The sequence below is a fragment of the Argopecten irradians genome, chromosome 16, assembly GCF_041381155.1.
Source record: "Argopecten irradians isolate NY chromosome 16, Ai_NY, whole genome shotgun sequence".
Taxonomy (NCBI): domain Eukaryota; kingdom Metazoa; phylum Mollusca; class Bivalvia; order Pectinida; family Pectinidae; genus Argopecten; species Argopecten irradians.
The window spans coordinates 18,085,187-18,101,792 of record NC_091149.1 but is presented as its reverse complement, the minus strand read 5'-3'; the positions used below and the strand labels follow the sequence as shown (position 1 = coordinate 18,101,792).

Genomic DNA, 16,606 nt, shown 5'->3' with positions numbered 1-16,606 from the left:
TTGACTATAAATACATTTGACAATATTTTTTGTCCCTTAGATAGTCTTTCTATCCATGTACAATATAGTATATTGGATTTACATCATTAACTACACATACCGTTTGTTATTCCGATGCATATTACAGAGTTGTCAGCCCTTGCGGGTAGGTATTGATTGTGACGTCATGTGTTTGGGAGCGTAACTCATACGTTTCGGAGAAAACTACAAATAATGACGTAACAATCGATACTTACCCGCAAGGGAGCTCTGTAATATGCAAAGACGGAATAGTATGCCCAGAAGACCTTTCAGCTCCTAAACGGAAGAAACTTCCAGAAACAGAAGAGTTGCGAATCGAGTGATCGAAGTTAAATTCTAAAAGTAGAAGATCGAGGGCAAATCATACCGTGTTTCACTCTCGTTCGCACCATATGATGTCTTTTGGCATTTTATTTATATGCCGCACCTTTACACGAGAAAATGATAATATGAAAATAGTTGCATCTAATTGGTAAAAATAAAATATACGGCCATCCAAGAGATGAGTATTTTTTTCTCTTGAGCAAACAGAGCTTGCTGGCTATACAAGTGTGGGGGAGTTGTTTTAGAAGTGAAGTGAGAAAAAAAAACTTATGTTGGTGCAATTTCATTGTCCTTCAACCAATGACAAGCTACATAATTTTTTACTCTTTATTAATACGCCAAGAAAGAACATTAATTGAACCAGAGGGACCTGGTATGATCTGCAACCAACTGTAAATGTATCATGGTGTGATACTATTATACATTTATATATTAATGATAATAATGTTTGGTTGGGAATTTTAGTCAGGTCCCTGTGAATGTAACCACGCTTAAAATCGCCTATTTGAACTCTTCTTCTTGGGCGGTTTGGGTACTGGGAGGTCGAGTTTCTTTTTCTCCGGCTTTGCTCGAGCAGATGGTTTCCTTGGTAAAAACCCTGTCAGTATGTCGGGTACCAAATTCAACACCTGTAAAGAGAGAATCATTGTTTTAAGGTGGGTCCCCGGTAGCTACTGTTGTACCGGAAAAGATATCACTTTCATGGCATAATAAAATGTTGCCATCACTTCAAATTTCTGGTATTTGAGACAAATGATTGCTATTTAGCGTAGTTCGCTAAACCTGCCAATATTGTTGGGCTTTTTTTTTTTTTTTAGATTTACCTAATATGATATTAGGCACAAAAAGCCAATATTGTTGGGCTTTTGGTTTTTTAGATTTACCTAATATGATATTCAGCACAAAAAAAAAAAAAAAAAAAAAAACAACAAAAAAACAAAAAAATAGAACTAAAAGAAATCATAATGATATAGGAGGTTTAGCGGACTACATTTAGCGTAGCATAGCGCAATCAACGCGGGTCTCTGACGATGTCTCTCGTTATACTGCCGTCTTTTATCTATAGGTTATTTTGGCGGTATAACGGGGTTATGTGATGATAACGATAGATCGCAATCACCATAAGAAAATATCGATTTTAATTTCTTAATTACAAACTTACCTGAAGAGTGTCCTTACAGAACCCAGCCTGTGCGGCCATGAATTTACTGTATTGATCAGCAATGAATTCACGCTGTCTAGAAAAGAAAAGAAACAAAAACAGGTTGAGAATTTGAAAACTTTTTTTTTGGTCATCTGTTAATGTTCTTAATTTTGCACAACAAAATCTAACTGAGTGCCAAGATTTTGAGTGAGTTAGTGGTATGTTACAATGAATTCGTGAATGTGATTAATACACTAATCAAGCACAATCACTCGTATTTAATTTATTTTAAATAAAAAGAAGTCTTAATATAAATTCTAAATGACACGTTCCAAAAGCGCCAAAATATGGTTACCGCCAAAAAAATTAACGTTTACAATATATAAATTTGAGATAAATTATACAATTACTGAACACGTACATGATTTACCTTATTTTGTGAGAGATCGTTTTACATTGTAAAAATACAAACCCTAGTTGGATTTCTTTTATCCGGTCTACCAAACACCGATCTATGTTCAAGCAGTCGGCCAGCTTGGTCTCCATCGCCTGTCGGGCCTGTAGAAACAATAACACAATATTCTAGACTCGTCCAAATAATACCATTTTGTACACATGTTTGTATTGGGTTTTGAAAAGATGTACTTAAGCATTAAACTGTCTTCCTAATGATGCCAAAGCTTTACTGACAATCTTCATAATGCATGCGCAGCTAGCTAGCGCTAGCGCATTATGAGAAGGTTGACTCCAAAGCTTTGGCTTCTACAAACACAAAATAGTTTCATACTTTACTATACAGTATTTACATTAATAACTCATTTAGGGGGCTCTGCATTAACGTTAGACGAGGTGAAAAACGTTTATCAACAACGATTTAACTCACAAGATGGAACAGCCATTTTAACGGTAATCAAATGAGGTTACCATGGCAACATTAGTGATATCATAATTGTCATATTTTGGTTGTCAGATATACCCCTATAGACTTCAGGTTTTTCAATGTAAAACCAATTTTCATGATGCTTACCATAACTTTAGCATGCAAATACGCTACCTACACCCATCTTTGTAGCCCCAACAAACATAAGATTTGAGAATCCCGTCTCCCTACCGTACCTCATCTCGTACTCGACGAGAGTAACATAGAGTGGTCTCCCTTCCTCAAAAACCCTTTATGGAGCCACAGGGGCAAAATGGCTGAGGAGGAAAGGGGAGGAAACAGAAGGGTGGGACTCCATAAAGTTATGGTAAGTATTACATCATGAAAATTGGTTTTACATTGAAAAACCTCAATTTCATTTCAGTAATACGTTACCATAACTTTAGTATGCGAATTCGTCTTATCGTAGTGGAGAGTCCGAAGCCAGGCAGCCCAATCAAACGTCAAATCCAGGAGACAAGCCCCAGTAGGGAGAATAAAAAGGGGTTCCAGGAACCCCCCGAAGGAAAGGGATAAAAAATGGAATACCTCTCAGAGAAAAGAGGAGTACCATCGTGATGCCTGCCCGCATACAGTTAAAACCAAAAATAAATACCATGTTTAGGGCGGAGGAACAGTCACAGACTGAGCCGCCACAACTGGACCCAAGGAAAACAGTCCCTCAGAATGAGAGGACAGGGACCGGAGGTAAAAGTCAGTGAAAGTAGACTGACCACGCCAAAAGGCAGCAGACATGATGTCCTGGAATGAGGACCCATTTAGGAGAGCCAAAGAAGCTGCAAGGGCTCTAACCTCATGAGCCCTCACCTTACATTTCGCCCCCGAGATAGATCATTAGATAGCTCATAAGCAATCTTTATCACCTGACATATCCATCTGGAAATGGATTGGGAGGAGATATCCTGCTGACCCTGTTTAATGGGCAAGAATAGACGAGATCGAGTACCTCGCCCCCCCCCCCCCCCCCCCCCCCTTAGTTTTATCAAGGTAAAACCTAAGTGCTCGACAGGGGCACAGCAACTGATCATTCTCCTCAGACTCAACAGAGACTGTCAAGGAAGGAATCCTAATGGGATCGGGCGAAAAACCAGGAACCTGATTCTTTGCCAAAAAGGCAGGATCAGTGAGAAGGGTAACGGCAGAGCTATCTCTGGCCCAACGAAGGCACGAAGAGTGAACAGACAAAGCATGGATATCACTCCTCCTACGGCCTGAGGCAAGGGCAAGCAGGAAGACAGTCTTAAAAGTTAAAAACTTTAGGGAGACAGACCCCAAAGGCTCATAAGGAGCCCCCTTCAGTGACTCTAACACAAGAGCTAGGTTCCACTGTGGAGCTAACTGCCGTACCCTAGGCCTGTCCAGACTGAAGCCCCTAATCATAGCAGACAACGAGGTGGAAGAACCTACCTCTCGTCTATCATGAAAAGACAGTACACTGGCAATAGCCGTGCGGTATCCCGCAATAGTACCAGAGGCGAGATTCCGTTCCCTAAATTAATAGAGAAGGAAATCTGCAATCAGCTGGACAGAAGCCTTGATCGGATCAATCTTCCTGCCGATACACCAATCACAGAAGATCTTCCAGCGTGACTGGTAGACGGCAGAAGAGGAAGACCTAATTGATCGGGCGATGCGGGCTGACACGTCCGAAGAAAAGCCTGCCTGAGCGAGGCCTCCTGAGATAGCTTCCACGCGTGAAGGTGGAGGATCTCGGGACGTGAATGCATCGTCCGTGACCGAGGCTGGAGCAGGAGATTGGATCTGAGTGGAAGAACCAGAGGAACATCCACCAGAAACGACAATAGCTCCGGAAACCATGGTTGTCTCGGCCACAGGGGCGCTATCAGAAGGAGGGAGCAATGATGCGTCCGAAACTTCTGTAGAACCCTGCCCACCAGGTTGAATGGAGGGAATGCATAAGCCTGCATCCCCTCCCAATCCAGAGATAGCGCGTCCACAGCCCAAGCCAATTGGTCTGGCACCGGAGAGACAAAGGTTGGCAGCTGGTTGTTCAGGGAAGTGGCGAAAAGGTCTATATGAGGCCTGTCCCACACCAGACAAATGCCCTCGAAGATCGAGGGATTTAGTTGCCATTCTGTCAGAACCGGCTGGCGGCGCCTGGAGAGAGTATCCGCCAGAACATTCAACCTGCCTGGAAGATGCTTGACTAGAATAGTCAACTGCATTTCCTGACAGAGAAGAAGAATACGGATAGCGAGGGCACAAAGGACGTGGGACCTTGTCCCCCCTGTCTCTCCAGATACGCGACAACTGTAGAGTTGTCCGTAGCCACACAAACCACCTTGGAATGCAGAATCTTTCGAAAAGCCTGCAAAGCCAACAGAACAGCCCTCATCTCCAGCACATTGATGTGCTCGGAGAGCTGATCCCCAGACCATTCCCCCGACCGGCAATGGCCATCGAGGTAAGCCCCCCAACCTGTCATGGACGCGTCCGTGAACAAGGTCATGGTGGGAGCTGGCTTGGACAACGAAACCCCCTGTAGAACATTGTCTTTGAGAGTCCACCACCGTGCAAACTCCTTCACGGACTGGTTGAGAGGAAGCCAAGCCTCCCATTCCCTGCTGGCAGGAACCCAGTTCGCGAGGAGAAACATCTGGAGAGGTCTGATGTGAAGTCTCCCAAGGGGGACCACATCTGCCCAGGGAGTTGAGATAACCCAGAAAACTGAGAAACCAACGCACCTGGACGTGTGACCAACTGATGAAGGTCAGAGCAAGATCTCTGGCCTTCTCGAACTTCTCCAAAGGTGGAAGGGCAATGCCCTGAACCGTGTTGAAACGGTTTCCCAGGAAGACAAAGTCTCGAGAAGGGGAGACCTCGGACTTCTCTCTGGAAGGAATGAAGCCGACTTTGAGCAAAAGTTTCAGGACCAGACGGGTGTTCTGCACCAAAGATTCCCGCACTAGGTGGAGCATGAGGGAATCGTCGAAATAGATGTGAACATCTATTCCCCTGGAGTGCAGAAACCCCACGACAACCTGCAGCAGCTTGGTGAAAACCAAAGGAGCTGTCGTGAGCCCGAAAGGCATGGCCCGGAACTGAAAAACCTTCCCGTTGCAAGTGAAACGGAGGAATTTCCGTGCCGACTTCTTGATGGGAATGTGGAAGTAGGCATCCTTCAGATCTACTGAAGTAGCCCACATCCCCACTCTCACCGAAGCTATGATGCTCCGTGGAGTCTCCATCTTGAAGTGGAGGTAACTCTGTTCTGAATGTCGGCCTGCTCTGTCTCAGATATCCGACCCTCAGGCACATCGGATACCCTATATAGACTAACCGTCAGAAAGTCTATATAAGACAGAATTTGAATGGAAAGGCGCAGTAGCCTCTCCATCTTGTGGTGCTCCTTGGAGCCGAACACCACCCGGTCCACTGACTTGCCGGGCCAAGCTGCCAATTCTCTAGACTCCAGCTTAGCTGGCTGAGAGGACAGCAGTCCATCGTGAATGGCATAATCAGAGGCCTGAACCTCTGATAAATCACCAACACTGAGCTGCAACCCGGCAAACCCATGCGTGCGAGATGAAGAAGAATTCTTCTCCATAACTCGAGACTGGGCAGTGGCCAGAGCTGAAGACACAATAGTGCCTTCTGGCAGTAAGCGATCTGACTGAGCAGATGCCCGTGGAGCCACCAAAGAACCCAAAAGGGTGGTGGACTCCGGGATGGATGATGCGGAAGGTGGTGGGCAAACCTCCGCCCCGAGAATCCGAGATACATCGGCCCTAAGGGCCCGCATCCCAGACAAAACCTGCTGGGCATCTACCTCAGCAGCCTCGAGGTCACCCTCCTCCTAGAAATCCTCAACCTGAGGATCTGCATCCGACAAACCAGATTGGTCAATATCGGAGCAGCTAGGGGAGAGATGAACAACATCATCATCCTCTGCCGAACCCACGACCTCACAGTCCATATCCTCCTCGTTGCCTGGACCCGAGGTGCCAACGGGGAGAAAAGGGCCAGCAAAAGAGGCAGACTCAGGAAAACTCTCCTGAGCAGGCTCCAACAAGTGGCGTTTAGGAGCCGAACTCCTAACCACAGAAGCTGAGGGCTTCGACCTAACGGACGAAGCTCGACCCTTGGACTCGGAGACAAACGGGACTGCACGAGAAGCAGAAGTCCTAAAGGTCCGGCGAACCTTTCTAGGACCGGCCGTAACGGCACCCGAAGCAACAGTAGGTTGGGGGGGGGGGGGAGCAACCGACCCGCTGACAGGTCTCCGCGAGGGAGAGACCAAACCCCAAGGGTTCCAAGAAGGAATAGCCATGGGGTTAAAACCGTATCCCTGAAAATACGGAAAAGGTCCCGTGGATTGGGAGTGACCCCAGAACTGGCCAAACTGGCCTGCCTGAGACTGGGGCTGGCCAACCTGACCAAAGGACGAGGTTGGACCACCACTCCCTCCAAGTGGAAACCCGGACATGTATGGGCTAGGCCCATATCTGCCGGGATGCTGCTGAAACCCAAAACCATCCGCAGGCTGGTTTGGGCGGCCCAAGGATGGTTGCCCGCAGGCAGCCGTATACCCTAAGTCAGGGGGAAAAGGAGGCCGAAAATCGGACACCTGACCAACAAACCAAGGACCCTGAGGATGACCCCCTGGGAAAACCGAGCCAGCACACTCAGGAGCGGACCTAATAGGACCGGGACCAGGTAACTGGACGGGAGGGAAAGTTGGACCAGAATTGATGCCGGGATTAGAGAGCTGCGCATCACTAATCCCAGTGGAAACGGACAAACCAGAAAGGAAGTCTGTAGTCCCTGAACCCAAACTCGGACGAATAGGTCCGGCATCAAGACCGCCCCCAACAGCAACACCACCTGGAATGCCGGAGCCGCTGACAACGTCAGAGACCGGCGGCTGGTAGTCCCTACCCGAAGGCAAGCATGGAAGCTTACGAGCATTCCCAGCCAATTCGACCCTAGACCGAGAAACGTCAGGGTCAGGCTGCCCCTCCCCTACTCCAGGAACATCCTGGACAGGAGGGACCACCCCCTGATCTCGAGAAGAACCTGTAGAGACAGGAACTACCGAGACAGGAACAGAAACAGAACTAGAAGCCTGCTTCCTTCTCCTCCCGTAAGATGAGGACGAATCCCTCTTACGGGAGGACGAAGATCGCCTTGGTGTAATGCCGGCCTGGCCAAGAGCCTCTCCAACTGGACAAAGTTCACAAGGAGAGGACTCATGACAAGGGCGACATAGGGGACATGCATCATGTGGGTCCCGTTCCTCATAGAAATGGGAACACCCATGAGCAGACCCCTGAAGCTGACCCGAGCGGGACATACCAGGCATTACAACGACAATTACGTAAACAAGGTAAGAAAAATACGTCAAAAACGTAAAATATAAGCAACACACACTAAACACGTAAAAAAACAGTGTTAGGTGACACAAATCTTACCTAATAAAAACGGCAACGAAGCCTCAGCGACGAAAAACCGAACAAAAAACAAACGTAAACAAACCGGAAACAGCGAGACGTCACCAGTAATGACGGATCGCACGGAACACCGGCAAGCACGTGGAACAGTCAACAAACGGCCGAAAAAGGCACAAAAAAACGAATGACAGTACAAAAAGATAACAATACAGGGCAGATGGGTAAACACACAACTGAATGTGTGAAAAAATTTGACTAAAACGTCAAATAAATGGACCTAACAGCGAAACGAAATAGACACAATGCAATTGCCGTCCGAGCTGTGTAGCGCCATAAAGGAAAGAGGAAGGGAGACCACTCTATGTTACTCTCGTCGAGTACGAGATGAGGTACGGTAGGGAGACGGGATTCTCAAATCTTATGTTTGTTGGGGCTACAAAGATGGGTGTAGGTAGCGTATTTGCATACTAAAGTTATGGTAACGTATTACTGAAATGAAATTCACTTTGCCCTGTTGTATATTGTTTATTGTAGTATAAGTGACAAGTGAATGTAAACATACACACAGGGACCTGGCACGAAAGTTTTAAACAACAGTATACATATATATATATATATGTATACTGTTGGTTAAAAATTTTCGTGCCAGGTCCCTGTGAATACACGGAAAACAAATCAAGTCTATTCTACATCTATGTCAGCAACAGAGTTACCCGTATTCATGACTCTTCTCAATCTGATTAAAATACAGATCCTTATTATCACTACGTTTGATATGAGGATCTGACAACATTCCATTAGGGGTCACGTCAGGATGACCTTTGGAAATGGCCAATCAAATTGGCACTGCCAGAATCTTGACTGGGGACGAAAAAGTTGAAAAAGCTGTCTGAGTTATTTTCGCCTACGTAGTCATCTCGCCCAAAGAGCACAACAAAACTAAATGTATAAGCATACTGGGACTAAAGGGCGTTATCAATTGACGTAGCAATGTGTAGAAAATGTATTTGATCTTAAGTACACGTGGTACAAAGGACATCCGAACATGACCCATTATGGGATGTTGTCAGATCCCCTTTTGAACGTAGTGGTTATAAGGATCTGTATTTTAATCAGATTGGACTCTTTTGAACCAAATCAACTCTTATAATCTATAACTCAAATACTTTTCGTAATCCAAATTTGCTAAAATTTCACCTTTTTGCAGATTACTAAAATGATAATTTATATGAAAGCTAATCCATGAACTTGTGTTCATCTAGCACGAGATACTCTGGCGCTGACACCAGACTTAGACATTATGACAGATACATGTAGGTTAGGCAGACATCTATCTGTCATAATGTCTATGTCTGGTGTCAGGGCAAGAGTATCTCGGGCTAGATGTTCATCTAAAATTATCATGGACTTTGTGATGCGATGCACACCATAGGTACCTGACACGAATTTTTAACCAACAGTGTATATGTATTTAAGTATAAGTATCATCATAAATTCGTGCCAGGTCCCTGTGATGCCGATACTGTATATATTATTGAACTATCTATTTCAACAAGTATATAAAATATGAATATCGTGACCAATTCCATTCATAAGTTTTAGGGTGTAAAACATACCTTGACTTTCTCCGACTTTTTAACCATGAAACTGTCATCCAGCTTCTGTAATAGAAATAATCAATCCTAATCGCGCTATATCAACGACCAATTAAACACCGGAGAACGTATTTAACTCTCAGATGTCGTCGATTTCAAGAGAATAGTGATATCAAGCTGTATTTGTGATATCTTATATCAGAATAAAAAAAATAATTAAAAACAGTTTGCATTGTGATAAAAAATACATTACAGCATATAGACTTTCAACATATTGTCAGATATTGTATACCATCTTTGCATATTACGGATTTATCTCCCTTGCATAAATTACGTCGTTTTAACCGAAAAATATGATGTATCGCTCACAGAATATTGACGTAACAATCAATACCTACTCACAAGGGCAGATAACTCTGTGATGTGCAATATTGCCGAATATTTACTCCTTCAACAATAATTTACACAGTAGAGTATCTTGGATTATCGAAAATGATTCTGTATACAATATATCTAAATATGGATTACCTGAAAATGGGCACGTAGATCGCCGAGCTCTTTCCTGCTCTTCTTGCGGAGGTCAACGGCTTTCTTATATATATAAACAATAAAACAAGAAACGATAATAATTATCAGCATACAAGACACAAATCTACAAAAATGTTACATGAAAGGAATATTGTGAGGAAATAGTCTGCTAGATATACTGTATATAATGATTTGTTTGTTTATACTTTTTTCGTGGTTTGCTGATTTAATATCATTTCGTGGATATACATATTCGTGGTTAGCTAGTTGAGCATCAGTGACAAAATCTATAAACAAGATTTGTTGTTGAAATATCCCTTGTTTCACAACAACAAAGTCATGTCATGCAATCAATGCCTATCCGTCTGCCCGTGACCGACAATTTTTACCACGTAGCTCAGGGGCGTATGAAGCGGAGGGGCCCGTTTCCCCAGGACGGGGGGCAAACATGTCTTTTTGCCCCCCCCCCCCCCCCCCTCATTTTCGCCGACTGAAATGTTCTAAAATGCATATTTGAAAGAAAAAAAGGTCCTCCTGCACATTTTTCGTACTTCATTCTCCGCTGCGCGGTGCATTTCCTAAAACATTCAAGCACATAATGTTCAAACTTTTAATAGTAGAAATTCAATACACATGAAATACACTAAAAATGTCCATTAAGGGATTCTACGTATTGCATTTGTATCTCAAAAAATGTCTTTTAAAAGATTACTTTGTTTTTATGTCTTAGCAAGACAATTAATTCATTATTATTCTGAGTTACAAAACAGTGTGCCGATGGTGTGAAGCCCGTATGTTCAGATCGAGCTGGGTTGCACAGTGATATGACGACAAAATTATCGATATTATCATTTCTAAATGCAGGTTACTTTAAATCGAAAAAATACCATGGTAAGAACGCTTTAAAATCATTAAAATACATCGTAAAACTCATCTCAGCCATTCTTAATCGTAATTGTTTTCCCGGGGGGAGACCCCCGGACCCCACAAACACCAAAATCTCGCGCCTTCGGGTTCTCTCAAATTCATCAAAATGCATCGTAAAAATCATCTTAGCCATTCAAAATCGTAACATATTTTCCTGGGGGAGACCCACGAACCCCCCAAACACCAAAATCTCGCGCTTTCGGGCGCTCGCAAAATCATCAAAATACATTGTAAAACTCATCTCAGCCATTCTAAATCGTAATATTTTTCCCGGGGTCGACCCCCAGACCCCAAAATCTCGCGCCTTTGGCGCTCACACGCTTATTTGGCCAATTTGCGTATTCTTTAATTTCCTTTTAGCGACCCAACTGTCTATAAATGTGTACAAGGATTATATTTAATGATATATGAAAAAAAAAAGTATATAAAGTATATATAATTAATTTTTCTTTGTTTTCATACCAAATCTGGCTTTCTGATTGGTCAATATTTTTTTTGCATACCACTATGAAAAAAAAAATCCGAGAATGGCGCGAAACCCCGACGTTTTCGTGACGTCACAATAGAGACATTGACGTTGCGTATTGATTCGGAAAAAAGAATCCCTTGAAAAACCACTATAATGTTACATTTAAACATACTTCATTTTATCAAATAGAGTATAAAATTAATTATAAGTATTGATGTCACTATTTTTTAATTTTATCGGGGTATGAAAAAAAAATTGTTTGCAAACTTTTGTGAGAATCCGCTACGCGGATTCACACAGTTTGCAAACAAATTTTTTTTTTCATACCCCGATAAAATTAAAAAATAGTGACATCAATGCTTAAATGGTTGTGTGTTGAATTAATCTCCTCCTATAGCGGCGCGGGGGGGGGGGGGAGGGGGTTTTACAAAATATTGAGGACCTTTGCCCCTCCATTACGTTTCATCTTCCCACGCCACTGTAGCTGATCAATTGACTGGCAACTTTTGGTAAGATATATAGAGGATATATACAAAACAAAAAATAGCAGTTGCACTGTAGAAAGGTTGAAGATCAAACTGTACAAAACAAATTTTCGTAATATTCTGGTTTTCAGTCAACTTTGATGAAAGCCTACGATTATATACTAATCTGGATATGCAAATATATTATCATAAGACTGCAAGGGTGAATTGTAACTTTGTAAGGAACAGTAACTTTCAGACAGGACCGGTAACTTTTAGGGTCAGCTGGTCCTTAGGACCAGCAGAGAAAAAAAAATTCTTAAGGGAGAACACTGCATGCAATACTATAAGGATGCTACTTGAATTGTCAATTGTCTATATATACATTTAAAGATTAATTTATGTTTAAAACTACTACATTTATTCTATGTTTATATTGATTTCGAGTATGCATGAAATTTCGTTTCTGAATGAATAACATTTTAAGTCTGCCATCTTCAAACGTTGATTATGTATATTTGTAATATTGTTGGAGAGGGCTTGATATAATTTGAAATAACTTGTGCCCAATCCTCATGTTTCAATAAAATATGTTTAAAGATCAAGCATCAGACTGTATCACAGGGTTTTGGTTCTATAGATGCACATATATCTCTATCAGACTGTATCACAGGGTTTTGGCTCTATAGATATACATATACCTCTACCAAAAGCCACTGATTTACCAGAACCATGTTGAACTGTTCTCCTTAATGTTCTGTATAAGAATCATAAGGATGCCACTGCACACAACTATATCATATGCCATGATTGTCTATGAGTGATCTTTATGTACACTAAGAGACCAATCATCAGTCTGTAGGACTTACCAGGACCATGTAGAACTGTTCTCCATAATGTTTAAAGCCTTTGCCCATCTTCTGTATATCGGTCTCCAGTATTGTCCATAACTGAGCTTGATCCTAAACAATCAACAAAATAACATAATCCAAAACACATTGTCCATAACTGAGCTTGGTCCTAAACAATCAACAAAAAATAAACATAATCAAAAATACGTGTATTTACTTGATTTGTCTTGCATTACATAATTATGAACCATATGCAAGGACTTCACAGGAGTTTCCTTCATATCTTATCAGTCAACAGCCAAAACTATTTTTCCGAGGTGTTGGGACAAACCCGATAAACTGTCTCCCGAGACCGGGATTATTGGTATTGCTTCTGAATAAGAAATTGGTTTTCATGTATAGTGGTGGACGCGAAGGCAGGTTTGAGTGTAGGTGGGATTTTTTTCGTTTTTAATACTAGAGACATAGATATACTAATATACTATCTACGTCGCTGTCAACACAGTGGCCTCCAAAAGGGCTGCAAATGCATTAAATCGTGGCAACGTCTTTTGACAAAGGGAGGTAACCGTCTAATGACGCTTTCGTTTATTTCTATTACCTCCATGAGGGCAGCAAACTCATCAAATCGAGGCAAAGCCTTATCACAAAGGGAGGTAACTGTCTTATTGATGCCCTCGACCACAGTCTTCATGCTCCTCGATCCTTTCATGTAGTTGTCCAGCTCTTTACCGAGTTCTTGGAAGGCCGCCTGTTCAATAAAATCTAATTTACTACTGACAAAATTAGCGACAAATACCATAATAAAATCTAATTTACTACAGACAAAATTAGCGACAAACACCGTAATAAAATCTAATTTACTACAGACAAAATTAGCGACAAATACCATAATAAAATCTAATTTACTACTGACAAAATTAGCGACAAATACCATAATAAAATCTAATTTACTACTGACAAAATTAGCGACAAATACCATAATAAAATCTAATTTACTACTGACAAAATTAGCGACAAATACCATAATAAAATCTAATTTACTACAGACAAAATTAGCGACAAATACCATAATAAAATCTAATTTACTACAGACAAAATAAGCGACAAATACCATAATAAAATCTAATTTACTACTGACAAAATTAGCGACAAATACCATAATAAAATCTAATTTACTACTGACAAAATTAGCGACAAATACCATAATAAAATCTAATTTACTACTGACAAAATTAGCGACAAATACCATAATAAAATCTAATTTACTACTGACAAAATTAGCGACAAATACCATAATAAAATCAGTGACAGCTGGATTTTCAATGAGGAATGTTACCAAAAGCAGTCTTTGATATACAAGTGTACGCATCCTCGAATCTCCAGGACCCCGGAGTTATATATATAATAGGCAAGACTCTAAAGGAGTAACATAAATAAAATAAAAGATAACAGAATACTGTAAGCTACTTAATTTTCGCGCATAAATATATTTCTCTCTTTATTTTCAACATACCCATGAATTAATTTATAAACAGTATACATACCAGATACTTTTTTACAATTCTTTGCGAAACATTCGAATCCACGCATTCGAACCCTCTTGCGGAATTACGCGAAAATTTGTATCACGTGAAAATAAATATGCGTAAGGTCAAGCCTCACGGGTCAAGGGTTATTTGTGTACAATCCTATTATGAATCGCTTCGATATGTCGTAAGGTCAAGGGTTATTTGTGTTTATTTTTTTTGTTATGAATCACTTCAATATGCTGTACGCGTTACGCGGTGCCTTTTGTGAAATATCGAATGTAAATCAATGCTATTGGTTCGCATAGCCTTGCAATTTATTGGTGAATTGTTATTTTACGTAGCGCGCATTTTATCTTGATCCATCCATCTGTTTTATTTGATATTTTGTCAGTTTGCTTGAAAAGCTTGACGATGTATATTTGCTTGTATATGTTAAAAAATAACTGGAACGGGCTTAATATAAGTTTTTTTAACTTGTGCCCAATCCTTTTTGTATTGTAAAAATTGCAAATAAAATATGTTTAAATCAAAATGTATATCGCTACTGTGTAGTGTAACCAAACTACCCGTTTCATTTGATATCGCAAATTTTGATATTATTTGATATGATAACAGTGATAGTAATCCTTGTAATATCAAGGATGCTGTTTGTGTTGATCATTTTAAGATAACTTTTTTTCGATAACTTACGGCTTGTCGGAGAAATGTGGGGAGAAGGCTTTCGAGCTCCTTGGTGTCTGGACTAGAAGTCGACGCGCTGGGTACTGGTGAGTGAGCCATCTGGCGTAACGGAAGCAAACTATATATCTACACAAAATCAAACTTCTTAAAAATGTTATAACAAAATAATAATAATAATAATAAAAACATGTTATCTAATACAGTAAACAACGCATTTTTTCATATTTCCTGGGTATTGAAAACTAATACCAAAATTATTCAGCAAGTCAAATTATAATTTGAGAATTATAATACAAGAGATAAAGTCTTTTTTGGAATTAACTCAGTCTCATACGATAACTACCAATATGCATGCAAAGTAACTAATTAAAAGTAAATTAGTTAATGACGTCAAATTGAGTATTAACACAAATGTCATTACTTATATACAACGCATGAAAAAAAATATATATATAAAATGAAATATGTGTGAAAAAAAACGAAAATTGAGTACAACTTAGAAACCCGGCACTGCGTATCTTTCAATGGGATAATCTTAATTATTATTGTAAGAAACTAACATGGTAAATAAGGTCTTAATAATAACATAAATATGTTAAATCCTTCAATCATTTTGATTAGAAAATTAATTTTACCATAAACCCTACCTCGGTGTGTTTCAGAGAAGGACCACGTTCAACCAGATCTCCATGCAACCTTATCATTACGTCATAACAATAGCCCTTCTATGACGTCACATAAACTATCGCGTCATAATGCTTTCATTCAGATGACGGAACCTGCTTATTTGGCACAATTGGTAGAGCTGCTAGATTATCTCGTCGATCAAGATTCGAAAAGAAAACACGTGTATTTTCCCGTTCTTCTGTTACAGATAATATTATTTTGTGAACCACTATAATTGAAAAACAACCGATGTTCTATTTTGGTTCTGTTGATTGAATCCGATGATGTAATTCAGGTGACAAACTTAGTTTAGTTTTTATTGCTTAGTTTGCTTGTGAAATTTGATTATATTTATTTTAAACCATTTTCTTTGCAATGTTAGGACCGGTTTTCTCAATACTACTCCTTTCTAAGTACAGTGTAAGTAAACTACCGTATAAAGTTATATCGCCTCCGGGGCATAATCAGGGTTGAAACAATGTAGATGTAATGTTATTCCCTGTCGAATTCCCTCCGAAGCAATTTATCCCTACACCTTCAATACTAAAAGTGTCCAGAAAATGCAGAAATGCAGAGACGGGAATCCTGATATTCAGTATTTATTTAGATTTTATACTTCCTCATTGTAAAATATCCCAAAAGCCGAGTCATAGAAATTTGATCCGGTTTCCTGGATTGCTTCGGAGGGATTCGGCAGGGAATGACATTGCATCCACATTGTTTTAACCTCTGATGACGTCCTTGTAACATGAAAAATGACGTGGATGCACGGAAGTACGGGAGTCTATGGTATGTACGCGCAACAACATACTGTGATTACGTACTGTACTGAATAATTTAGCATACCGGTGCTATATGTTGGCTAACTTCGGCCATGCTTCAGTGCAACAATGCGCAATCGACAATGCAAAAAAAAAAAAAGCGCCAATATTCAAACGAAGAGCAACAATGCGCCATATAATAAACACACTGTCGCATGACGCATTGTCGAACTTCGCTTGGTGCACTGTCGTATGGCGGGTCGCCAATGTGAACGAGTGACACGGCCGAATC

The 16,606-nt window shown here is 40.9% G+C and overlaps 1 protein-coding gene across 1 annotated transcript; it reads right to left on the bottom strand.

Annotated features, from left to right (window-relative positions):
- Window positions 1-658: 658 nt before the first annotated feature.
- LOC138310987 (uncharacterized) lies at window positions 659-15,650 on the bottom strand. The gene is made up of 9 exons (XM_069252402.1): window positions 15,535-15,650; window positions 14,897-14,986; window positions 13,276-13,425; window positions 12,693-12,785; window positions 9,964-10,026; window positions 9,457-9,501; window positions 1,962-2,047; window positions 1,508-1,583; window positions 659-974 (listed from the first exon to the last, which is right to left on the bottom strand). The coding sequence occupies exons 1-9, from the start codon at window positions 15,589-15,591 to the stop codon at window positions 837-839; spliced, it is 798 nt and encodes a 265-aa protein (XP_069108503.1). The 5' UTR covers window positions 15,592-15,650; the 3' UTR covers window positions 659-836.
- Window positions 15,651-16,606: the final 956 nt, after the last annotated feature.